Source organism: Perna viridis, chromosome 7, assembly GCF_037379345.1.
Source record: "Perna viridis isolate PV_CMFRI_1.1 ecotype Kerala chromosome 7, ASM3737934v1, whole genome shotgun sequence".
Lineage (NCBI taxonomy): Eukaryota > Metazoa > Mollusca > Bivalvia > Mytilida > Mytilidae > Perna > Perna viridis.
The window spans coordinates 33442068-33469548 of record NC_142451.1 but is presented as its reverse complement, the minus strand read 5'-3'; the positions used below and the strand labels follow the sequence as shown (position 1 = coordinate 33469548).

At 31.7% G+C, this 27481-nt stretch overlaps 1 protein-coding gene and 2 pseudogenes across 1 annotated transcript; 1 reads left to right on the top strand and 2 right to left on the bottom strand.

The window, feature by feature from the left end:
- Positions 1–26203, bottom strand: LOC148612386 (negative elongation factor E-like). Its single transcript, XM_088593776.1, has 10 exons — positions 26051–26203; positions 10076–10148; positions 8478–8536; positions 7191–7259; positions 5621–5692; positions 5170–5221; positions 3033–3180; positions 1363–1417; positions 497–608; positions 1–222 (listed from the first exon to the last, which is right to left on the bottom strand). Exons 1-10 carry the CDS (start codon positions 26129–26131, stop codon positions 143–145), a joined length of 801 nt encoding a protein of 266 aa, XP_088449902.1. The 5' UTR covers positions 26132–26203; the 3' UTR covers positions 1–142.
- Positions 14372–18298, bottom strand: LOC148612388 (uncharacterized; annotated as a pseudogene).
- Positions 18924–20392, top strand: LOC148612387 (uncharacterized; annotated as a pseudogene).
- Positions 26204–27481: the final 1278 nt, after the last annotated feature.

The following is a 27481-nucleotide window of genomic DNA, read 5'->3' as shown; positions in this document are numbered from 1 at the left end:
TACCAATTCAATTTTATTCAGATTTTAGAAGAAAGAAACAACAACTGTATTTATTTTTTTTTCACTTTTAATATATACACACTTCTTAAAACAACATTCACAACATTCATACAGCATCCTCTCTGACTCCCTCAATGAAAGTTTATCCAAAAATATCATCGTCCTGATAATTGACAACTCCTCTTCTGTCTTTGTGATTGCCTTTCTGTGATGAACTTGCAGCTTAAATATACATAAAATAAACAGTTAGATATTGCATTGTGAATAAACCTGTGTGAAAATTCAATGGCATCGTATGTAAAGAGAGCAAAATAATTTGAATGCAATATATTGCTTATAACAATATCCCCTTATGCAATATTATATCTTACTAAGGAAAATATTTACTAATATAAATGTGATAACCCTATAATACTATTATTCATACAATACCTGACATTACTGACATACATGTCATAACCCCTTCATCAAACAATGACCCCATAGTTAATATTACCTATAGTAGACCATGATGCTGTTGAGGGTTCATTGCTATTAGAATCAAAAGTAGGTTGTCTTCTGGCCATACTGACTCTTAACAGTACACCATCAATCATAGCTCCAGCTACCTGCAATATCAAGTAAGGACAATCTTTAAATCTGCTAAACAAATACACAGAATGCCCCTTCTTGGCTTTAAACATCAACAAAATGTTTTGTTTTTTAATTAAATTGAACGCTTTAGCAGATTTTAAGAAAGATATTGATAAAATTAGCTCTGGTTTATTGGTGTATTTTAGACTTTATTTACAAAAAAATTCTATTTAATCTATAGTGCACCATGATTTTAAAAGTGCATGATGTTAACTGGCAAAACAAATGTAAAGTTGTTCCTGTCATCTTGCTAGGTTATATACCCCACTAATACATGAAGTTGACATCAGACAGCAACCAAAATTGCAGAACAAAATATGCCCTATCTATATAAAGGCACACACCAAATTTGAAATCAATCTGTCCATTGAATGTTGAGATAATTGTAACAAATTTGGATGGAAGTGATGATGGACAAACACACCATTCCAATATACCACCTACTCTATGAGTTGGGGTATAAAATCAAAATAGTGTTGATTACCCCAGAAAGTAGTAGAAAGGGAAAAAATGATGAAAATAAAACAAATTAATTAGTAAGTTTTCTATATCATTGCATCAAGAACCATAAAATACATATAAATGTAATTTGTTGATGGAACAATGCATCAGTGTGTAAGTTGGCTATCAACACAATAGTTGTCACTGACACATGTCTAATAGCATTCCAAACTATTAAAGTAGACAACAGTTTTATTTCACTGACCTTTGTAATTTTATAATTATTACCTGAGATATTGCTTGGTCTGATGCATCCATAGATTCAAAAGTTACGAAGCCAACGCTGCAAATAAAGTAATAAAAACTATGATCAAGTGCAAAGCCCCTTGGAAGCTCCTGGATGTTAGCCTTTTTGAGATTTAAATTTTGACTTGAAAATATGGGATTAAGCCTGCAATATTTGCTTCAGTTTTGTTTAAAATATATGAATTTGAAATCAAGATATATAATGAATCATAACTGATTTAGTCTAAAAACCCTGAAATCCAGGAGCTACCCATGATTCCATTCAGATCCATTTCTACACTAATGCTGATAAACTTTGTTGACTGTTTAATACTATGCCATTTTATATGAATTTTTGATAAATATCGTATTTTGTTCTTAGGCTCTTATTTACTTGTTACAAAATTTGAACACTAAACACATGCAAATAAAAGCATAGGAACAAAGCTAAACATTTATTAAATGAAATTCCACAACATGTGGTGGTTCCTAGTGCTGATTATTTTCATAATAAAGTTAAACTTTGTTGTTGTTTATTGCCTAATTATTACTGTGACATGTAGAGCAATTGCATGCGTCTTATTGTGAAATGTTGGTATAAAAATCATAGTCTGATAAGAAATTCTTTGCTTCTGAAAAAGAACAAGGCTGGCTGTTTTAGTCTGGTTGACTTTGAGATGGACAGATTTTTTTTTAAATATTACAATGTATTTATTTTCTTTTATTATCTATAGCAGTGTTGAATCTCGGATCCAATATTTTTTTTATCTTCTTGTGAGAAAAGGCCAGACATGTTCTTTTCAAACTTAGGGTTGCCAGAATAGTTTTACTAAAACTCCCCCTCCCCGCCGAATCAAATGGTCATCCCTTAACTCATATTCTGTAAAAGTCTGTTTCACGTGTTGACTCGTTGTCAACACTAAAAATTCCTGCATTCGCCTGCACAAATCACAACAAATATCAGGAAAAATGACGGGTATGGGACAATTACAAATATGAACAGCATTTTTATTACACGTTTTCATAGAATCTTCACCTGTGTTTAGCTTTTGTTCAGCACAAAATAATTAGTGATTGCTTTGATATTGTTAAGTCACCACATGTTTTCTATAAATGGACACTGTTACATCATCATAGGTAAAAAGCCCTTTATTGATTAGATTCGGACGCGGACCTCGACGAAGACACCGATATAAACAATAATAAACACTAAAGATTGCAATCAGACTCTACACGTAGATGTACTCCCAAACAGTTAGAGTGGGGAAACGTTCTTCGGTCAGGTATCCCAAAGGCTGGGCTCCGCCACCAACACCAGTTGGTTCTACTGACCCACTAACATCGACCGTGACAGGCCTGTATTGGTATTCAAGGTCATTAAAAACCCCCAATCATCACAATCAAGATCAAAATTTTGAAGACATACCCATAGCCTACAGATGGAACGATCTTAGATATCTATTCACTAGATTTTTCATTATTTTTTTTGCTTTTATTTTATTCTGCCAGTACCAGATGCTACCGTAGCCGGGTAAAAGTACTGGGTACCAGCTCTTAATGAAAGCACTGCTAACGTATCAAAGTTCTCAATCTACCTGAAAACCATTTCTAGCCAGAAAAAATTTCACTCATTAAACCAAACATGAATTAAAACTTATTTTATTGAGTCTTACTTTTTCTCTTTCTCCATTGTTATATGTGATATAGTTCCAATATCTTTGAAAGCTTTTCTGAGAATGTCCTCGGTCACTCCTGTTCCATGGACATAGATAGTATGACCTTTCTTTGGAGGGTCCCTTTCTCTGTCTCTACCTTCTCTCTCTAAAATAGTGTAAACTATTTAATATTTCATTTTATCTTGAAATCTTAAAACTTTATTTCCTGAAGTGGAATAACTGGAAAAAATATCTTGTAATAATTTTCAAACATTCCATCAACTTAAATTGTATGTAATGGTACAATACAAAGTAGCTGTCTATAATGCAAAATATAAATATAATACTCTACGGGGTGACACCACTGCATAAGTTGAACACTGAACAGTTGGTATAAGTATATGGACAACATTCAAGCTTGATATGGAATGTGCTTATCTCTCAATTTTTGTTGAATTTAAAACAAGTTTAACTTCTATGTAGACCAGTTTGAACATATGGCTCAAAGTAAAAATCCTAATTCACAGTTAGAACCTCTTAAGTTCCTTTGTTTTTCATGAAATCAATATTAATTTTGGATCCTGATTTGGACCAATTTGAAAATGTGGCCCATACTGAAATTTCTAAGTACATGGTATGATTATGTACACCAAAGACACCTAAAAAAAAAGATATTAAAAGAATTAAACTCTCTTGAAATTTGGTTAATTAAAATATGAAATTAAATGCTTTTCCCTTTCTGATTCCTTATTCCATAAAAATTCTTTTGAGCGAAGGAACCCTACGTCACAAATTCATAGATATCTGTATACTTAAATTTGACGTGGAAAAAAAATTTCAATTTTAGATGTGCATTATTTTCAAATGCTTAGCAACATATGTTGTAATCCTTCTAGAAATATAAAATTTGCAGACATAATTTGTAGGGTGTATATTTAATAAAAATATATAATCATCGATGCATTAACTGGTCACAATTTTTTATTCTTATTATTTTTTGAAGCAATGTTAGCCCTTACCCATGATTGTTTCTAGTGTAAAATTTAGCATAAACACATTCCACTCAACGGCAAATAAAACCACAATACAATAGGTCTTGGTATTGCATTCTTTGAAAATTTACTTTTGTAAGATGTAAAAATGACAAAAAAGTTCACTTTAAGTGAACCTTTATGGTAACAAGCCAGGAAGCAAGCAACAGCAGTAAAATAGCTGCCAATTGACCACTGTTTGGTTTCAAACTTTGGAGTTGTTTTTCTAAGTCCACACTATCTCTACAGCTGTTAGCTTAAATCCTAGAGCCCTAACAGTTTCAAAGTCAAAAATGAAACTTACAAAGCAACTGTGTTAAATAAAGCATGCTTTGGTGCCTTAACTTTGAATATAAGAAAGTCAGTTGCGCTCAAATTTGACACAGAAAAAAAAATCAATTTTAGAGGTGCATTATTTCAAATGCTTAGCAACATATGTTGTAATCGTTCTAGAAAGATACAATTTTGCAGACATAATTTGTAAGGTGTATTTAATAAAAATATAATCATCGATGCATTAACTAGTCACAATTTTTTTATTTTCGTCGTTTTTCAAAGCAATGTTAGCCCTTACCCATAATTATTTCTAGTGTAAAATTTAGCATAAACACATTCCACTCAACGGCAGATAAAACCACGATTCAATAGGTTTTGGTATTGCATTCTTTAAAATTTGCTTGTTTTCAGACCCCTTTGGACCACTAATCCCTTCAAGGTTAAAGCCACAACTACCAAAATTAATTCCAAACTTCTGTTTGTGGTATACATAGAACATCTTGGTTAGATATAATAGAGATTTATACATCAACATTTTTTAGCCATCCTTAACTAGAAACACTGTGAGCAAAGCTAAATAAAGGATATCTTGCCATCACAGTAATCCATATGGTCAAAATATACACTTAGTTGTCCAACATGAAGTTGATGTCACTTCAGTCTGAAATCATATCCCATGATATGGAATACCTATATGAAGTTTCTGTCAAAATTCCAAATGGCTGTGATATGCAGTTGTAGAAAAAACTCTATAAGAAAAAAATTGTTGACAGACAAACAGAGGGACACGATGATCACTACATGCATCCGGCAAACAGGGGATATAACTACACACCAAAGTGACTTACCTCCACCACTAACAAAGGTATCATACAGTCCTCTGACTCTTGGTCTAGCTTTCTGAAACATGAAAAAAAAATACATTGATCTTCAATTGATTTTTTCATTAATCATAGCTAGGAGCTTCAAAAGCAATGTATGTACTGACTTCTAAGAAACAGTATTTCACATACATTTATGTACGATAATTTACTAGTAGTCATGCCCAACTGATTTTTTTATAAAATAACAGTGCCTACTATGGCAGATACTGCTAGAGCAGTACCAATATTTTTTGTTGGTTCAGCATGCATAAAATTTCTGCGAAAAACTGTACAAACATGATATTTTACTCATTCTGTAATACCAATCAATTTTGGGCTTCTATGCTTCTGAATAATATCAATGAAGAGGTATGACATTGATGATTTATATTGTAAAATCACTGAGTTGTTTCTAGGATAAAAGTAAATATGTTACCTCCCTGTCTTCTTCTTCCTGGTGGGCTGATGCAAAAGGTTGGAATCCAACTGCTGGTAACTTCTCAGAATCCTGTAAAACAGAAATAGTTAGATAATTTGTATATGCTTAGTGTCCACAGATTTGTCGAAGCATTGAAATCCTTATTATCCAACAATGTATTTCATTCTTTAAAGTTTATAATATTAGGTTAAAGAACACACACTTTCTACAAAACAACAATAAAATTTGATACTGTGCCCGACTCTCTTTATATACTACAGTATAACACATAGTCTCATTACATTTTCAAAACCACCATAAATAAAACTGTAGCTTCAATATTAGGCCTGATAGCTTTGCATGTGAGAGCAAGTATTGACCTGTTCTGAATATCCTCTATTCACTGGTGGCTTATATTTCATGGTTTTATTGCACAAACACATGTATTCATCATAAAATGTCATTATACACACCATCATGCTAGGTATACCGGAACTCAAGGTTCCTTATACACATCATCATGCTAGGTATACCGGGACTCAAGGTTCATTATACACACCATCATGCTAGGTATACCGGGACTCAAGGTTCATTATACACACCATCATGCTAGGTATACCGGGACTCAAGGTTCATTATACACACCATCATGCTAGGTATACCGGGACTCAAGGTTAATTATACACACCATCATGCTAGGTATACCGGGACTCAAGGTTCATTATACACACCATCATGCTAGGTATACCGGGACTCAAGGTTCATCATACACAACATCATGCTAGGTATACCGGGACTCAAGGTGCATCATACACACTATCATGCTAGGTATACCGGGACTCAAGGTTAATTATACACACCATCATGCTAGGTATACCGGGACTCAAGGTTAATTATACACACCATCATGCTAGGTATACCGGGACTCAAGGTTAATTATACACACCATCATGCTAGGTATACCGGGACTCAAGGTTAATTATACACACCATCATGCTAGGTATACCGGGACTCAAGGTTCATTATACACACCATCATGCTAGGTATACCGGGACTCAATGTTCCTTATACACACCATCATGCTAGGTATACCGGGACTCAAGGATAATTATACACACCATCATGCTAGGTATACCGGGACTCAAGGTTAATTATACACACCATCATGCTAGGTATACCGGGACTCAAGGTGCATTATACACATCATCATGCTAGGTATACCGGGACTCAAAGTTAATTATACACACCATCATGCTAGGTATACCATTACTCAAGGTTAAAAAATTTGTATTAACTGTTGCTTTTGGTTGTTTTTCTCTTCAGTGGAGTTGTTGTTTCCAATACTTTTTATTCAAGTTAAGTTGCAACCATATTTACAAACATTTACATTATTTTGTGACAGAAACCAACCTTACAAATTAAAACTGCTGAAAAATTCAAGTTGATCTAAACAGGAAGTTGATTTTAGGTAGAAATCAGAAACAGGGAGTGCACATTAGATTATTTTAACTCCCTGAACATGTCATCTAACAGCAGTCAATAGTTGTGTCATTTCAGATCTTTTTATCTTAATCTAAAAAAAAAATACCTTTCTTTTTTCAAAATTCTTTGATCTTTTAAAATTTTGTTTCTCTTGGCTTTCTTTTATTTTAATAGCCTGAAAACAGATATATTGTAAGTCTATAAATAAACAACAACTTATGAAACAGTGACAGTACAATCACAGTATTAATATCATGAGATTTGAGGAAAAAAGACCAGTTTAATCTTTCTTAAAGCAATACAATTCTGGTTATCTCTTTTTCCCAGACAAACAAAAATGGATATAAAAGAGACTTCATGCACAAAGCACTATGATTTGCTCTTTGAACAGTTTTAGAAAATTATGATCCTTCAGTTTTTTCAACATCTGTTGTAAATAAACAATTACAAATACAGAACATTATAAGTCACAGTAAATTTTAGCACATAAATAGTGAACTCTAATAGAAAACAATCAGACTGCTTGTGACAGTCAATAAATCTAGCTATAGGAAAGTTTTAATGAAACTAAAGAAGGAATTTTTATATGATGAAATAAACAGCTGCGCTTTAAGTGCATGATACTACCGTTGCCCTTTTAATTTGTCCTTATGCTTTTAAGGAATTTATATGATCAACTAGAAATACTCTGAATACTCTTTCCCCCCCCCCCCCAAAAAAAAAAGTAAATAAAAAATGCACAAAAAATTTGGCACTATCAAGGCTACCTCAATTTTAACTAAGTTTGTTGTCTTGATTTTTCACCCATACATTTCTATCATGTTTAAAACACACTTTTCTGACAACGTTACCAAGTACCTTTTATATTTATTTGTTGATCATCAAATGGTCTGTTTTAAATGATTTTTCAACGAATAAAATTTCCTTGGCTGTTGCCGGTTTTTTTTTTAAGAGTAAAACTTCATAACACAGAAATGTAAAATTTGACATTTATACAAATAGGAAGGGAGCTTACTTCAATAGATATGAACAATTCACCAAAGTTTCATTAAAGATGATGAAAGTGTTTTTGAGCTATTGTCCGAAAACTTGAAAATCCCCCTTTTTTTTAAGGAAAAATATTCATAACACGTAACGCAAAATCTGAAATTTATAAAAATTGAAAGGGAGCTTACGTCAATAGAAATGAACAATTCATCAAAGTTTCATTAATGTTGGTAAAAGCATTTTTGAATTATTGTCTGAAGTGTAGACAACGGACGAACGGACAATGGTATACCATAACAATACGTTCCATCTTTGACAGGCATATCAAAATAACATAGCATAAATGTCTTCAATAACATAACACAAAAATAAATGTATGCAATTAATTCATAAAAAAATACATTACCCCAGATTTAAGCAGCTTTTTAGCTTGCTCTGTAGCATCTTCAGCTGATTCAGGTGCAGCTTAGGAGATAATAGAATATTATACATTTATGATTGATTGTAAAAATGTTAATCACAAAAAATCAAATACAGGCAATAAAATCAATCCACATTATGCCCTTCGTTAATAGAGCCAATGTTGAATTGCATATCATTTTTTTTTCAAATCTATCATTTAGCTTTTATTTACAAATGAGTGAACAAATGATGTCTATCTTTTTATGTATGCCACTAGTTTCTGAAATGATATTGTTATTCAAGCAGGAGATATAAGGTATAGTGTCTGTCTGCTCCTTTGTTCATCCATTTGTCCCCAACTCCTCTAAAACAGATGAATGGAATTTGATGAAACTTTCACATATTTTTATCACATGATGCCATTGTGCACCTTCTTTATTTTGGGGTTTCCTATATAGTTTTTAGGGAAGGGAGCAGGGGATATCAATAAGTGAGTTTTGCTTACAGTTCTTTTAGTTTTTTAAATAAAACTGATAAACTTTTTTCCTTTTAATAGTGCTTCCAAAGTAATAAATTCAAAATTACTTATAACAACTAGAAACTCATGGTCATATGTTCCCAATCTCGCAAAAAGAGTTGAAGTGCAAAAGTCCCATAACTCCTGTAAAATTTGTTGATCAAAATGGCAGCACAATAAGATCAACTACAAATGGTGACTAATAATCCTACAAAATTTAAACAAAATCTGTCAAGCAGTTTCCAAGGAGTTGCGTCCACAAGTGTAACATGCGAACTGACGGAAGGACGAGTAGACAGAAACCAGTATTTCTATGTCCCCTTCTACATAATGAAGGAATAATTAGCCTATCAACACACCAGAACCCATGTTTACTCTAAATACACTCTATTAAGGTGAATCTGTAATTTCTATACCCTTTAAATTGGGTCAACTTTCGACCATTATTTGATTGGAGGTCACTTTTGGAGTTACATGTAGCTTTAAAAAAATGATAAATCACAATTCCATCTACAAGATCCTAAAGATGGTAGTGGTATTTGTATTCAGGGCAACCACAGTAACAGGAGTATCTACAATCTGACAAAAGAAAAAAGAAAAAAACAACCAACTTTCTGAAACCAAAATAAAATGAACAGAAAAAATAAAAGTACATTTATAATATTTTTTTTCTTTAAATTAATAAAAATTTGTCGAATTTTATTTTTAGTCTTCAAGTCAATTTAAAATTTTAAATGAAACTTTAAATGAAGAGTGTAATACACTAATTTCTATCTAGTAACTACTGGTTATAGTAGAAGAAGATAGGCATATATCACTTTAAGAAATATGAAATAAGCCAACTCTAAAAAAATATTTCTAAGACTATCACAGTTATCAGTAAAAAATGATCTCTAACCCCCAAAAAATCAACAAAATTAAAAAGATATAAACATTGAAATATTGAGTTGCCATTGGAGGTATTTTACAAGTAAAAAACTGGGAATTATGATAAAAATGTGCACCTAATATCTGATTTTTCTGTTTATGTTTTACACTAACTTCAATTTTTTTCAAATATGTTTTTTTATGAACTAAAAGACTACCTCTCTTAGCAGGTGTGTTCACTGGTTGTTCTTTCTCTGGTTTTGGTGCTCTAGCAGCCAGTAAAGCCTTTTTCTGATAGAAACATATAAAGGTATCATACATTGATAAAAATTGTTTAAAGAAAATTTATTCTGATAACTTAAGCAAAATCTGAGTATGCTTAATATCAATCTTAAATACATGTACTTAGAGACCAACATGTTATGACTTTCCCTATACTATTAGAACTCATAATCAATTATTAGAACTACTACTATAGGGTTGAGTTTACGTTCCTCTGCAGGACACTGAAATTCATAGATAACCTGGTATAAACTGTGTACAAGTTGAAAGTTTTAAACTAATTGTTAATATTTTTTTTTTTTTTTTTTTTTTTTTTTTTAACTTTTTATTTTTTTTATTCAATAAGATACATATATGCATAACAGACAATTTAAACTACATGAAGAACATCGCATGTTGTTTACTTAAACCGCATCATTCTGTACATACAAACAACCAGCTTAATAATGAGATATATGCTTTATCCTATTGGGTTTATTAAAAATACAGTAAATTAGAGATGAAAAAAGGAATAATTTGATCTGAAAAAAAAAAAAAAGAAAAAAAAAAAAAAAAAAAGTCTGGCTGAATGTTTACAACATTGGGATCATTAGGTTGCATTCAAAAATCTATAAGAGTTCCAAATTTTTTCAAAATTTTTCACACGTTTGTTTTTCACAGCTATCATTTTTTCAATATTATACATATACTTCATTTTTTCTAACATTCCTTGCACATTTAATGGTTTATTATAACACTTCATACTGTAAATATAATGTTTCATCCAAAGAATAATATTATTTTGTGGATCACCCTTACAACATTGTTTAATATTACCAAACAAAAATATGATTTTAGTGAATGCTATGCTTATACCATTATGAAGGAGCCATTGATCAATTTCTTCAATAAAATCCTGTACGTGTTCACATTCCCATAACAAATGTTCAATAGTTTCTATTCCTGAATTACAGAAAGAACAAAATGGAGAGGAGGCATTGTCAACTATATTGATAAATTTGTTGGTTGTCAAATCCTCTGATTAATTCTGTACTGGAGCCAATGCAGTTTTGTGTTTTGTGTAACGACAAATGGAAGTTTATTAAAAACTTTCCAATTCTCAATATCTACATTTAAAATTGTGCTCCACTTGGTATTCCCTGTAGACGTACAATCATTTCTATTTAAAATACAATACATATCTCTTGAGCCCTTCTGACTCTTTAATATAGTTTTCACATGTGATGGAATGAAAGGAGATACTAGTTTGTAGCTTTCCTTTGTAAACTGCTTACTTATCTTTGATGTCAGAGACATAATACTATTGTATTTCATTATATTCAAATTTACATCAAAAATATTTTGTAATTCGTCGTGTTTCAGAAAAGAACCATCTTCTCCAACCAAATCATTAACATAACGAATACCTCCATCAAGCCAGTTCTTATAAAGAATTGGTCGTTATCCAACTTTAAACAAATTATTCATCCAAATGAAAGCATTTACATTGATCATCTTAAGGCCTCCTTCTTCATAGCATTTTTGTAATACATCTTTCTTAACTTTATGAATAGGTGAGTTCCACACAAATGTATAAAAAATGTCGTTTATATTTTTCACCATATCATCCCTTGGGTTTGGAAGTGACATTATAAAATGATTCAAAATTGGTAACAAAAGTGTTTTAACAACTGTTATTCTACCAATTACTGTGATATTGCGTTTTGACCACTGGTTTATTATACTTTTGATCTTTCTGATACTTTCATCATAATTTTGTTTTATCATCTTATCCAGGTCGACCTCAAAATTAACACCTAATAATTTGAAAGATGTAACTCCCCAAGAAAGATTTTTCTCTCTACATAAAACCTCCTTAGAATACTTTTTGCTCCCAATCCAAACAACTTGAGTTTTTGAAAAGTTGATGTTAAGTCCCGAAATCTGGCCAAACCAATCAAGTTCATGTAATGCCTGATTCAAGGAATCTTCCGAACCATCTAAAAGTAAAGATGTATCGTCTGCAAATTGGGACAATTTATGTTCAACCTGGATGACTTTGATTCCCTTTATATCATTGTTCTTTCTAATTTTCACACTCAAAATTTCAGCACAAGATAAATAAGTACGGTGACAAGGGGTCCCCTTGTCTACAGCCCCGTTCAATTAAGAAAAACTCTGAAAGATTCCCACCCTGAATAACAGCGGAGTTTATGTTATTGTATAAAACTTCTGTCCATTTTATAATAGAATTCCCAAAGTTAAAGAACTTTAAAACATTTTTCAAAAATCTCCATGAAATGGAATCAAAAGCCTTTTCAAAATCGATTAATAATAAAAGGCCAGGTATATCATTTTCTTCACTATATTGCATAATGTCATAAATAAGTCTAATATTCTCCCCAATATATCTTCCACTGATAAATCCAGTCTGATCAGTATGTATAAGATTACTCAAAACCGTCTTAAATCTCATAGCTAAAGCACCAGAACAAATCTTATATACTGTGTTCAATAAAGATATGGGTCTCCAATTCTTTAAAAAATGTCTTGGTTTATTTCCCTTAGGTAGACAGGTAATAATGCCCTGTTTTTGTGTGACAGATAATTCTCCCTTTTGGTACCCTGCATTTAATGATCTAACAACAAAATATTTTAAATCCTTCCAAAAAAACTTAAAGAAGTCAGTAGAAAACCCATCAGAACCTGGCGTTTTATTATTTTTCATACGTTTTAATGCCAGACCAGCTTCATTAACAGTAATAATACCTTCTAAACTGTCTTTTTGATCATTTGTTAACTTTGTAAAATTTACACCATCTAAACCTTGATTAATTTCATCATATACATTGACATTGTCATTGTCTTTTTTCTTATAAAGTGTTTCATAAAATTCCTTAACCTGGTTTAAAATCTCTTTCTGATCTGTAACTACCTCCCCATTATCTTTTTCAACTTTAGGAATGATTTTACTCGTAAAGTTCTTAGATTCTAGACTACAGAAATAACTTGTTGGCTTTTCCCCTTCCTCTATCCATTGTACTCGAGATCTAACCATTTTACCCTGCAATCTCTCCTTTCTGATATTCTCTAATTCTTGCTTTTTTTGTTCTAATTGCTGTATTGAACCATTATCTAAATTTTCTTCTATATATCTTACCTCTTCCTTAAGTTTTTCCTCATTTTTGTTTTTCTCTCTCTTTTTAAAACTTGACTATGAAATGGATTTTCCACGTATTTCCATCAATAAAGTTTCAAGAAAGAGTTGATCATTTATAATGAATTCAATTGACTCATTATCAATATCTTGTATACTCTCATGATTATAAACTGGAAGACAATATTGTTTCTTTACATGAAGTATCTTCTGATGTACAATTTTGATATATTCCTCATCATAAAGTAATGAGTTATTGAACTTCCATAACCCTTTCCCTCTAACAAATGGACAGATCTCCAATTCTAGTAATATCTTAGAGTGGTCTGAACGGTAACTTGGTTCAGCACAGCAATTTTTTAAAAATGATAACATACCCTCTGATATCAGAAAAAAATCAAGCCTTGCTTGTTTTAGAGGGTTTTTCTTCCGCCAAGTAAATCTTTTTAATTTTGCAAAAAGCTCTCTAAATGGATCTACCAGAGATCTATCCTCTATTATTTGCAGTAATTTATCTCTAGCATTGGGGTTGTTTATATGTAGATAATTACTATAATCTAGATCTGGAGACAAAACCAGGTTATAATCCCCACATATTACATAATATTCATTCTCAAAGTCATCAATAACAGACATAATCTGGTCATAAAACACAGGACAGTCATTATTAGGACCATATATAGTAACTAATGTAAAATGTATCTTATCAACCATGACATCTAAAGCTAAGTAATTTCCATTTTCATCTTTTTTTCCCTTTGTAATCTTGAATTCAAAATTATTATTAAATAGTATAGCAACTCCTCTAGAGTTAGTAGTGAAAGATGCAAAGAAACAGTCAAAACCCCAAAGTGATCTAATATTGTTCTCTTGTTTAAATGCAAAATGAGTGTCTTGAAGGCAATATATGTTAAACTTTTCTGATTTCAGAAAATTGAAAACATCCGTCCTCTTGGACAGGTCACCTAATCCTTGACAATTGACTGAAAGTATTTTTAAAGACCCCATGATTGTTGGGATATATAATAAATCATTTTAAAATTTTGACAACATAGACACAAAATAAACCATGTCTTAGGAATGCACAAAACATAAACACAGTAATGTACATGTATATTCAGTATTCTAATGAACTGCTGTTTCAACAAAGTCACCAAGAGAACAGCTAAACAACCACAATGTTTTTTTGCCAGATATAAGAAATATACATTAGAAATAATAAGTGTAGAAAAAAGGTTAAAAGCAACATAACGGCAGTCTGCAAACATTCAATTATAATGTCATATATTTGCAGTATACATTTCATGTAAAAATATATAGCAAAGAGTTACATGTACGAGTATGTAATATTATGCATATATATATATATATATATATACTAATATGCATTGAACTCAAATATTTTTTGTATCAAATATATTTTTTAATGACCTTTCTGTTTGAAAATAAAATTTAAAACAGTGAATTCTGAATAGTACAATACAATGGATTGATAGGGTTGTGAAGTCACAACAACAGAGGTCTAGGACATGTGTTGTGTCTTCCCAACTCTAGCAGCAATCCAACGGAAACAAAGTACCAAAAAAATACGAAACAATACAATTGGGTTATCTCCCTTAAATTAGCTTCCCTGTTAGTGTTGTTCATTTGTATTGCGATACAATAAATTGGGGTCACTTCCCTTTAATTGGACAACAAAATGAATTGTTCAAAATATAAGGTAGTGTTATCTCCCTTTGTTTCGATAGTCATGTACTGTTTATCTTTAGTACTGCTATACAATTAAATAAATTGGGTTTCTCTCCCTTTAAGTTAACCACACAATGATGCTTTGATAAAAATCAAATTGATGTTAAATAAATAGGTTAGGATTATCTCCCTTTAGTTTTAACAACTAATCTTTTGACCTTTGATGAAAGAATTGTTAAGTTGTAGAAGGAAAATGATTTTAACCAAAATTTGATAAATAAAAGTCTTATCAAGTATTGATAGGAATGTGGAAATGTAATTTTGTATATAACTTTGACAGTTTTACTATATTTAGGCATACAATAATGTTGAAAAATTATTTTGTATTCCATAATACTATACAAAGAGTAATTTAACATATACTACAATTTTTTTCACGAACTTAAGGAGTCTCAACAGTTTGTGAGGTATAAGTTCTTCACTTTCACAGTTACTCCCCTTGCTGTAGTCTGAACTGGATGTCGTCATAAAGATTAAACTTCAATTGCAGATCTTCTTCAGTCCTCCCATATATGCCACAGTTATAATACCACACCTGGTCAAACTCATTAGTGTCATTTAAACGTTTAATCAAGTTCATATTTCTCTGGGAAACATCATCAACAAATTTCACATTTCCCTTCAGCTCTTTTCTTTCTCGCATAACTTTTCTCTTAACATCGCTGCTAAAGAGCTTCACAATGACTGGGTATGGTCCCGGTTTTTTGGTTGGGATCCTGTGGATAGCTACAACATCCCTATCCTCTAGTTCAACCTTCAGTTCATTTTTGCAAATGTCCATAAAATCTTTTCTTAGATTTTGGTTTGTCTTGCGGGGAAAGTTCATAACTTTAATGTTATTTTTTCTCGAGTATTGCTCGTTATAGTTGCTACTAATATCTGCTTGTTTAGCTATTCTAGTTGTTTCGTTTAAGTCTTTCCTGATATTAGTAGTAGTACCATGCAGCACCTGTATCTTTCTTTTTAAGTCATCATTTTCTATAGACAAAGCATCTATCTTTCCCTGCATTTCATTTTTAACTTCACTGATTTTTTCTTCAATCCTCTCTTCCATTTCACTTTCAATAGATTGTTTTAATTCATTAATCAACTTTTTTACAATAGAGCTAACCAATTGTTCTATATCATTGGTTTTAATTAAGTCCTTTGTCACTCTATCAAGGTCTTGTTTACTGGTCAAATTTTGTAAATCAGCTTTAATTTTAATCAATGTCCTTTTGTAAGTTCATAATCCCTGATAGATCCAGGCTATTATTGGACTCATTTGCCACTTCAGAATGTGGTCTCTTAAGTGGTTTTTCCTTTTCATTGTCCTTTTCCAGTTTTGCTGCCAGCAATGATTGAACTGTATTTACTGGCTTGTTAGGTCCTTTAGTACTGGTATTGCTAGGATTAAGTTTTGGAGGCATTGTTCCTATATACTGATATAACTGACAAGTATTCACTGATCACCCTTTCCTGTCCAAATAACAAAGTTATGTTCAAATTAAATATTTTTCAAATCACAGATTTAATTTCCAAGAGTTATATCACTAAAATCTCCATAAAAATTCCTTTTCAGCAATATGAATCTTACTGGTGTATTCTCCTTGAAAACTTCATTTCAACTGCAAAAAGTGGGAGCTTTAATTTAGACTGTTGACTGTACGGCAGCCATCTTGCCAAAAAAAACTTAATAATTATTAATATTTGAATTTACAGTCAGATATTTTTTTATTAATTGCCTTTTATTGAAATAAAAGAGGAAATGAAACATCCATTTTGAGGCAGATCAGAGATGGATCGCTTGTCATTTAACAGCTGACATAATAATTTTTGTATCATATAACTTTTACACCTTTCAAGGAAGGTTTCATACATACATTAAATGTTTTGATATGTTGTAGACCTGCTTAAAAATAGAAAGAACAGGATTTCAAGTCCACATGTTTTGTCACAAGAGATTACTGAATAATCAAAAATTGTGTCATCTTTTTCTTTTTTTGTGAATATGAACAAGGTCAACCACCTTTGTATCTCCCAAAGAAAACTCAATTCTTGCTGCAGGAAAGTAAAAATATAGGAATTCAATGATTTAACAGTGACACTAATGTTATTTATACCTAGTGGTCCTAGAAAATGAATACTGGTTGTTTAACCACAAAACCTGTTAGCCTTGGGAGTCGTCTCACCTAAATTCCTGTTCACCTAATGTCATTTAATGTACATTTCCATTATTATAATAGATTTATTTTGGGGGAATTACATTTTTTTTTTTAAATTGGTATAGATTAGATGATTTTATCATTTGCTTTAGCCTGACTAAATGTTTGATTCATCAAAAATCTTTCTTTATTTGAAAAGACCATTATTTGATCTCTTCATCACTGGACATGCTCAGAAATTTTTCAATAGAATCTTAGAAAAATGATATTTTTTTAGAGTTACCTGCCCTTGAAATGTTCATTTTCAGTGTATTTCAATGAAATTGTAACTCAATGGTGTAGCATGATATGGAAAATCTTGTCTGTTTTTCTTGATTCTGATGGTGCAATAGTACAATTACACCATCAAAACGATGGGTTTTTTTCATATCATGTTTCACTGACTGCCTGATTCCTACAGGCACTGACACTTTATAGTAGAAGTTGTGAAAAATGAAATGGCTGTAACAAAGTTCCGAAATGGAAAATTACGGGTTTTATGTACTGGGGTATCCCCATACCGTTGGTCAAAAAAATATTCTTCCGATCAAGTTTTCCATTTGACCAGTTGGCTAATATTATTTATAAAAATACAATTCGGACATTCTTCTTTCCACTTCTGTTATTTATGTTATGTGCATGTCTTTATTTAATTATTACACCAGTGACTGAAAATCAAATGTCAATCATCCGCCATTATTGTTGTTGTACCCCAAATCCATGCATTTCCGGTTCAGAGATTAGACATATGGGGAGCCATATGGGATACAATACATTTCCACTACATAATAGTGTTTTCACACATTTTGCAGTAGAGCGGGAAAATATTGTATTGTCGGTATGCATATGCATGATATTTAGTAGTCAAGTGGGTTTTTATGTCAAATCAGGGGACTGATTTTTATCCATGAATGTTAGATGTATTCTATTCGTTTCCTCACTTTCTAGCCGTCGTTCAAGTTAGCAAACTATCACATACGACGGGCTGTCGGCAAATTGTAAATTTGTCTTTGTTTTTATTTATACATATAAAGTATAGATAATACATAGAAATATGCTAGTATTGGATTTATTAAAAAAAATATAGTACTGGACAAAAATAACTTCATAGAATCTATTTTTTAGTCTATTTAATGAGAAATATTTATATGTGAGAATTCAAACACTTCATTTTTTAAGGCAAATTATTTCAAAATGATGTTTATCTTATTTCAATTCCTATTCAAATAATCATTTGATTGAAATTGATTAAGAATAGAAATCATTTAGAATATTTTAGATTATTTAAAATTGATCTCAATCATTAGATTATTGAAACTTGCTAATTTTTCATTTGAATTAATTCTAACTTAGGAAATAAAATCATTTATACATTTGAACAACTTTAATAAAATCAACAGCAGAAAAAAAAAACAAAAAAAACTAGATAAAGTGATGCCCCACATTTAACCTTCATACAGCTATATCATAACTCATAATTGTAAAAAGCACTTTGTCAGATGCGTTATTGTGCCTGTGAGATACAAATGATGCCCCCGCATGTGGTTTTGTGTAAAACTCAGCATAGCTGAACGAAACTTAAACTCAATCTGTAACTAATCATGACAGACTCACATACCAAAAAGCAGTTCAGAGTAGTAATCAAGATGGCCAACAGAGTAGTCACCTGAGCAAACTGCTCTGCAGATTTTTGGCTTTTTGGTGGTTATTGTTAGATGTTCTTCTTTGAAACTGCAACAAAAGAATCAGGAGTATTTTCCTTAACACAGTGATATATTTTTCAACAGGATCTTTTATGAGCTTGGATAATTACTATATATCCATTCCATTATATATTTTGGACTTAGTTTTGTACAGTGAACAGTGATCACATTGAAATACAAGAATTACAAGAACTTTGAATATTGTGTATTTGGATTTTGCAAGTCAGGAAAATGCCTACAGCACCTAATAGTACTAACAGTGGTGGTGGTAAACAAAAAGGTGGAAATTATAGTGAAAAGAAAACTGTTCAATGTTTGCTGGCAGCAAAAAAGGACACTTTGAAAGAGAAAGTATGTGATTTACCTAACAAAAGATCAATTGAAAAAGTGTCAATGGACAGTAGCACTGATATTTTAGTAGAATTCACAAACTTACAACATGATCTTGAAAGTATTAAAAGTAGCCTTCAGCAAGTTGTGCAAAAAAAATGATCTAGAAATAATAGTAACATCAATTGTTACTAAATTATTTAATGACATGAAGAAAGAGATAGATGAGAAGATAAGAGAGAAAACAAATAAACACACTAAGGCAATAGAAGAACTTAGAACTGAGAATGAACAATTTAGAGAATTAGTTGCAAATCAAAGCAAAGTTATTAGAGAGCTTGAACAAAAATCAGAAGCTAACAGTTTTATTGCAAAAGAAGCTCTGTCCATGTCAAACTACAATGAACAATACAGCAGGAAGTTTAACATCAAAATAATGAACCTTCCTGAAACAAATGATGAAAACATCAAAGATATATTCCTTAATAAAATCACTAAAGAGAAACTTAAGGTGACTGTCAAACCTGAGGAAATCCAGGCCATTCATAGGATTCCAGGTAAGAACAGGGAACATCGTCCTGTCCTTGTTAAACTAATTAACTCTGAGGTCAAATACAGAGTAATGAAGGAAAAGAAGAACCTTTCCCCTGAATGCACATTCAAATTAGTAGATGATGAGACCGAACAACAATATGGACTTGATCAGTAAACTAGGAAAAAATAGTGACATTGAGGGTTCGTGGTACTATAACTGTGCTGTTTATGGGAAAACAGATGCTGGCAAGAGGATGAAATTTGACATTTTTGATGATATAGACAAGAGATTAGCAAACTCTTCATGAGCTTGTCCAAAAAGCCATCAGTTATTGCCATGATAAGTATTTTTGTAATATATGTTATTGATAAATTGTATGAATCATAATTATCAGTTAGTATATTTTTGATTTTTTTTTGTAAATTACATGTAGGTTGATCCATTATATGCAACTTGTTTTTTTTTCTTACTTGTACTTTTGTCCTTGATCATTTGAATTACCTCCCCTTAAATATTATACAAGTTTTGAATCATTATTTTTAATCTTACCTAGCTTTTTAAAAAAATATTATCCAGTATAAATGAATATATCTTCTCTATTTTTGTGGAATGTTATAAGCACATATTCGTTCACATGGACAAAAATAAAATTTTGTTTTATTTTATATGTTTAATTTCATTGCAATCAAATGGTATTCAGCAAAATATTGCATAAAGAGATACTGTTAGCTCATTTATGAAATAACCTCTCTTTAAAAAAAAAGTTATCTATTGATTAATGGATTAATCAAATATGTGAATACTTTATCAAGCACTTCAATGTTCTATGAAGTTCCCCTCCAAACTTTATTTGAATTAGTTTGAATTACCTCCCTTTACCCCAAAAATGCCCTCCCAGAAAGAAAATATTCAACATAAAATAAGTTGCTAAATTTCTGTGTCAAAACCATAATGTCAAATTACATGATTGTGTCCTATCTTGGGAAGTGTGCATGTAAGTTATGTATGTATGTTACTTTTATTTTTCATGTACTGTACTTTTACTTAAACTTATTTTATTTAGACTTGTTCAGTATATATGAGTTTACAAATCATATAACATGATGGATAATGATGTATGTATTTCATCTTTAAATGTTAGGGGTCTTGCATCAAGCAACAAAAAAGATTAGATTGTTTAATTGGGCTAGATCTAAAAAACCATCCATTGTCTGTTTTCAAGAAACCCACAGTACCCCATAAGTAGAAAAAAGATGGCAAGATGATTGGAGTCATCAATGTTTCTTTAGTCATGGTGATAGTAGAAGTGCTGGAGTATGTGTCATGATTTCACCAAAATTACAATGTACTATTCATGACTCTATTTGAGACCCTAATGAGAAATATGTTATATTAGATATTACACTATATGACCAGCGTGAAACATTTGTTTGTGTATATGGTCATAATTCTGATGAGCCACATTTTTTTTATAAGATTTTGCAGATTGTATGCAGGTTGAAAAGTTCAAGTTATGTGTTTTGTGGTGATTGGAATGTGGTGCAAAAAAGGTATCAAGATACCTTTAATGTGCTGCATGACAGGAACCCTAAAGCTCATGAGAAAATTGAGGACATAAAAAATTTACTTGGATTGTTGGACCCATGGTGAATATGTTATCCTGACGAGAAAAAATTTACATGGCATCAGCCAACTCCTCTAAAACAGAGCTGAATTGATTATTACTTTGTATCTGAGGATATATTTTCATTGATGAAAATTCTTCCTGGATATAGATCTGATCATTCAGCAATTACATTCAAATTTACAGCATCTCTATCCAAATGTGGTAGGGGATACTGGAAGTTTAATGCTTTGCTACTGAAAGATATCGAATATACTGAGATGGTGACAACTATAATAAAGAGCAATATATCTGAATATTGTGGTGATGGGGACATGAATGATTACTTCATGTTGAATTTTCTATTAATGATCAACTATTTTTTGAATTACTCAAGATGAGAATAAAACCATGGCTGAGGTAATTGGTGATAATGGCAATCATATATCAGACCAATCCAGCAAATTATTTCAACAAAAGAGGTTTTAAGAAAGTCTATATTCATCAAAAGGTGACAGTGGTTCAAATGTTAAGTTTTTTTGAATACGATAGCAAGTTAAATGATGAAGAAAAATCTTCATGTGAAGGGGAACTTACTTTCAAGGAATGCGCTGAAGCGTTGAAACAGATGCAAAATGGAAAGAGCCCAGGCTCTGATGGTTTTACTGTTGATTTTTATTAATTTTTTTGGAAAGATATAGGACCCTTCTTATTTAGATCTTTATCTCATGGGTATTCTTCTGGATGTTTTTCTGATTTTCAATGCCAAAGCATTATCTCCTGTATTCCAAAGGAAGAAAAAGACAGGCGATACATTAAAAACTGGAGGTCAATAAGTTTAACGAACACAGATATTAAGATTGCATCATCTGCTATTGCATTTAGGCTCAAAAGGGTTCTTTCTTCTATTATTAGTGACTCTCAGAAAGGTTTTATGCCTGATCGTTTTATTGGTGAAAATACTCACCTTCTCTATGACTTGATGCATTATCTGGAGGAAAATAATGAGGAGGGCTTATTATTACTTATTGATTTTGAGAAGGATTTTGATTCTATTGAATGGGATTTTCTAAAATCTGCTTTACAGAGTTTTAATTTTGGAGAATCTATTTGTCGATGGTTTGATACATTGTATAATAGATCTAAGAGCTGTGTTATAAACAATGGACACTTATCTTCTTTTTTCAGTTTAAGTAGAGGCTTTCGCCAAGGTGATCCACTGTCTCCATATCTTTTTATATTGGGAGTAGAATTACTTGCTATTAAGCTTAAAAATAGCCCTCATATCAAAGGGGTTAGCTTTAAAAGGGGAGGGCCTATTGTAAGTCAATATGCAGATGATACGTTTTTATTGATAGATGGAAAAGAATCATCTCTTAAAGAAACGTTATCATGTTTTAGAGACTTTCATGGTGCCTCTGGTTTGAAAATGAATAGTAGTACCGAAGTACTGTGGGTTGGATCGAAGAAACATTCAAAGGATATTACATGCCCCGATGAGCAGCTTGATTGGTCAGTTTCAAATTTTAGTTATTTAGGTATTGACTTTTCACTAGATTTGACCTCTATGGTCAATTTAAATTTTAAGAAAAAAGTGTTGGAGATTTCTAGACTATTAAAAAGCTGGCAACACAGGAAGCTTACTCTTCAAGGAAAGATCACTGTGGTTAAAAGTTTGGCCTTGCCAAAACTGATTCATTTATTAATGACTTTACCCGATATTAATCCGAACTTTATTAATGAATTAGATAAACTGTTTTTTGGTTTTATTTGGGATGGAAAAACAGAAAAAAATTAAGCGCAAAACACTTATAGCAGACATACCATATGGAGGATTGCGAATGGTTCATTTGCCATCTTTTATTATTTATCTAAAAATGTGATGGGTGAGAAGAATTTTCCTTCATGAAAATGGGGATTGGCAGCAATTATTGAATTTATCACTGAAACATATTGGTGGTTTACGAGTATTTTCTCTTAATAAAGAGAACTTCTCCAAGTTAAAGATATATCAAAAACCCTTTTTGGAGGGATGTGATTTGTGCTTTAAGTTTTTCCAAACCAATTCTTAAATCTAATGATATTAAACAATGTTTATCAATTGATATTTTGAACTATGTATCAGTAGAGGATATACCTTACTACATGTATGTATCAGTAGAGGATACACCTTACTACATGTATGTATCAGTAGAGGATACACCTTACTACATGTATGTATCAGTAGAGGATATACCTTACTACATGTATGTATCAGTAGAGGATATACCTTACTACATGTATGTATCAGTAGAGGATACACCTTACTACATGTATGTATCAGTATAGGATATACCTTACTACATGTATGTATCAGTATAGGATACACCTTACTACATGTATGTATCAGTAGAGGATACACCTTACTACATGTATGTATCAGTATAGGATATACCTTACTACATGTATGTATCAGTAGAGGATACACCTTACTACATGTATGTATCAGTAGAGGATATACCTTACTACATGAGATGGGAGAATGCCAATATTAAATACATTTGTAACATAATGAATGCAGCAAGAAACATTTTTTTTTCCTTTCCAAGACATCAAGGAAAAGACAATAGCCAGAACTTTGTTAAATACTTTTCTTTGATTAGCTCTATACCTTCTGATGTTAAAAAATGTATAAGAGAAGTTAGATATCAATCTAGAAAATTTTACGCCATGTGATGAATTCTTAGATAGAGTTGTTCATTGCAAGAAAGTAAAATTTATTTATACACAGCTTATTAAACAGCTAAGTCATCTCCCAAATGAAAAGTTTTATAAGTGGGAAAATGAACTTAAGGTTGAAATCCCAGAATGGAATAAACTTTTTGTACTCAGTAAGAAGTGTTGTAGAAATGCTTATTTGAATAATTTCCAATATAAATTTGTACACAGAGTTGTTCCTACAAATGTATTTCTGTACAAAATTCACATTAAAAATAGTGATGTATGTTCTTTTTGCAATAATGAAAAAGGAAACAGTTGGACATTTATTTTTTGATTGTGCAATCACCTTTAAAGGAGGAAAAAGTGAAGCAATTATGGACCCCTTTTGACATCATTTTCCCTGTTATAAATTAAGTTTATAGTATTTTCTTCCTTAATCTTTTACAATTATATTAATATATGAACAAGTCAAATGAACATATTGTGAGATTTTATTCATTTACTTGAATTTAAATGTGTACAATGCAGTAGATTATTAATAATAAAGTTCTTGAATTGAATGAAAGATGAAAGTGAGAGTGTGTGAAAGTGATGGTGAGTATATATGATATTTTGTATAGTCTTTTTTGTATTAAATTTGATCTCTTGTGAAGACTCTGTTACACCTTAGTCAGGTGGTGATGTATGAGTCTTTGTTAAAAGCCTGACTATACTCAAAAAGAAATAAAAAATTAAAAAAAAGCAGTTCAATATCTTCAAGGGTTTACAAAAAAGTGTGGAAAACTGTTATTTCCATGAAATTTTTAAAGTCCAGGACCCATAATTTTGGTAAAACTCAGCGCAGCGGAACAAAACTTAACTCAATCAATAACTAATCATGAAAGACTCGCATACAAAAAATCAGTTCAATATCTTCAAGGATATTAAAAAAGTGCTGAAAACTTATGGGACCGACAGAATTATGGATGGAATTACAGACGGATGGAATTATGGATGGACAGACAGGGGTAAAACAATATGCCCCCCAACTTATCGTTGCGGGGGCATAAAAACTGTAAAATAAAAAAATATCCATTCTGTACTGCATTGAAGGCAGATTTCTAAGCATCTGGGTGATACTGTTTTTTCTTCATTTTTCTTAGATATCTGTAAATAAAAAAAAATATCCAAAATTAGCTTTAATTTGTTCATTGTGAAAATTTTCTAGTGTTAAATACTGCATAACTATTAATTTCCATTGAATTTTTCTAAGCAGAATGTTTTTTAGATGATGGAAAATGTTTTGATATTTTAATTTGTCAAATCCTCAGAAAATGTTCATTTTTTGTTGATCTGGCTTTCCATAGTTAATTTGTATGACACATGACATATTTTGGTCACATGATTGTTGTTGGGGAAGTTTTGCAAATGGCAGACGATAAATCAATATCGATTGATCGGTTTCATGCGTATTTTCTACATTTCTAAATGGAATTAAATAATATGGCATACAGAGGTTTTGGAAAAGATGGAAATACTCTATGTTGAGCTTAATACTTAAAAATTACCTGAAATACCGGCAATCTGATCTTTGACTGTTGTAGTTTTCATGAAACAGGCCGGGTTCGGTGTCGGCAACCTCTGACCCAAGCACGTGCAATCAGTTCCGTACAAAAAGGGATATTAATAATACATCGCAACTAGGTATGCATCGGAAAGAGGGTATACAATATATCTGTTTATGTCACCAATGGTCTTTTTGAAATATAACCTTTATTGCATTTCTTTTTTATCAAAAATGTTTTGCTCATCACTTTAATTCAAGGTAAATGATAGAACCTATACTTTTGAAGCACTATTATCATTGCATTATAGCTTTATACTCAGCCATGATAGCCGAAATTCAGAAGTTCAGTGCTGCAGAAAGCGCCGATCATCAAACGCATGCCAAACTTGAATGCCAAATCAATGAAATACTATAAAAACGTATTGCCTTTTTTCTCAATTTTGCATATTTCTGCTTCAGTAACTCCTCTTCTTCGGTCAAATTCGGTGGGAATACAACGTTAACCATTACCAGGGGATATCATAGGGAAAGGGGAAGGAAACAGAGAAATGTCATGCAAGAAAATGGCGATTATTTCCTCTCGGAAAAGCTTTGGGTTCTTTAAAAATGCCCGATAAATATATGAAGTAACGCTGTGTTCTCGCTAACGAGATGTTCATTTCATTGACCGAAACTTAACGATATTGTAATTAGCCACGTGCATAACAGCTTTGTTTTTTTAGGTTAAACCTCCAGATTCGGCATCCTTTATATAATAATTTACGAATAATATTCAAACCGTAGACATTTATTTGAAAATTTAAACAAAGCAAGTACATATATCCAGGGGGTCATTTTTTTTCTGTAAGTGGAAAAGGGGGGTTCAGTTTTTTATAACTTCAAAGAGGGGGGGTCATTTTTGTCCACATGGATTTCAAGGGGGATCCAAATTTTTAGTTAAGTAGAGCATTACACCAGTCAAATTAAAACATATATTACCATCATTAAACATTTTATTTCATTGTCACATGCATGATCTCTGGTAAAATCAAGTTCACACATCAACATAACCATCAGGACCTAAAACATTTACAGTTATTAAATCAAATTGGTCTGACTTATCTGCTGACGATTCAATTTCCTTACCAATATCTTGAATCTCAAGAGCTGTATCTGATTCTGCTTGATTTTGATCAGACTTTTCCAAAGTATCAACTTTTGGAATTGAAGACTTGAATTTTTTATTGTAAGAATTCTTTGACATCTCAACTGTTTTTGCTTCAAAGAGTAGTGAAGGGAACTACTGTTATGACGGTAATAAGAAGAATGTTATCCAGGGACAAAGGCCAGACATGGAAAACAGACGTACAAAGAACATGAAATTTTGTTAAAATCAAATGTACAAATTAACAAAAGCAAATGAGCAACTATGACTCCACTATAAACTTGGAGCATGGACCAGGTGCGCCAGTAGGGTAAGCGTCCTCTGCCTTTCTAGATACACCCACCGAGTTGCTCATAAAAAGACAAGTCCGGGGTAGACGAAAGAGGAAAGGAAAACCATGACATGTTGAACAATTCAGTTTTCATGGCGCAGATGGATACACCATAGCGATCCACGATTTCAGGATGACGACCATAACATAAAACTTCTATAGGGATGACTTCAATCTTGTAGCAACACAACCCTGTTCCAGAAGTTTATTTGTTAGAATTCTAGCGTGATACAAAAACTCTGCGTAGTTTCGACAAGCTCTGGCATAATATAGTAGTTGTTACATGTATATGAAAACTCCATACGCATGTTTAATAGAGGGGGTATCACATTTAAAAAAAATCTTTTTAAGGGGGATAAGAAAATATCATGGGGGGTCAAAA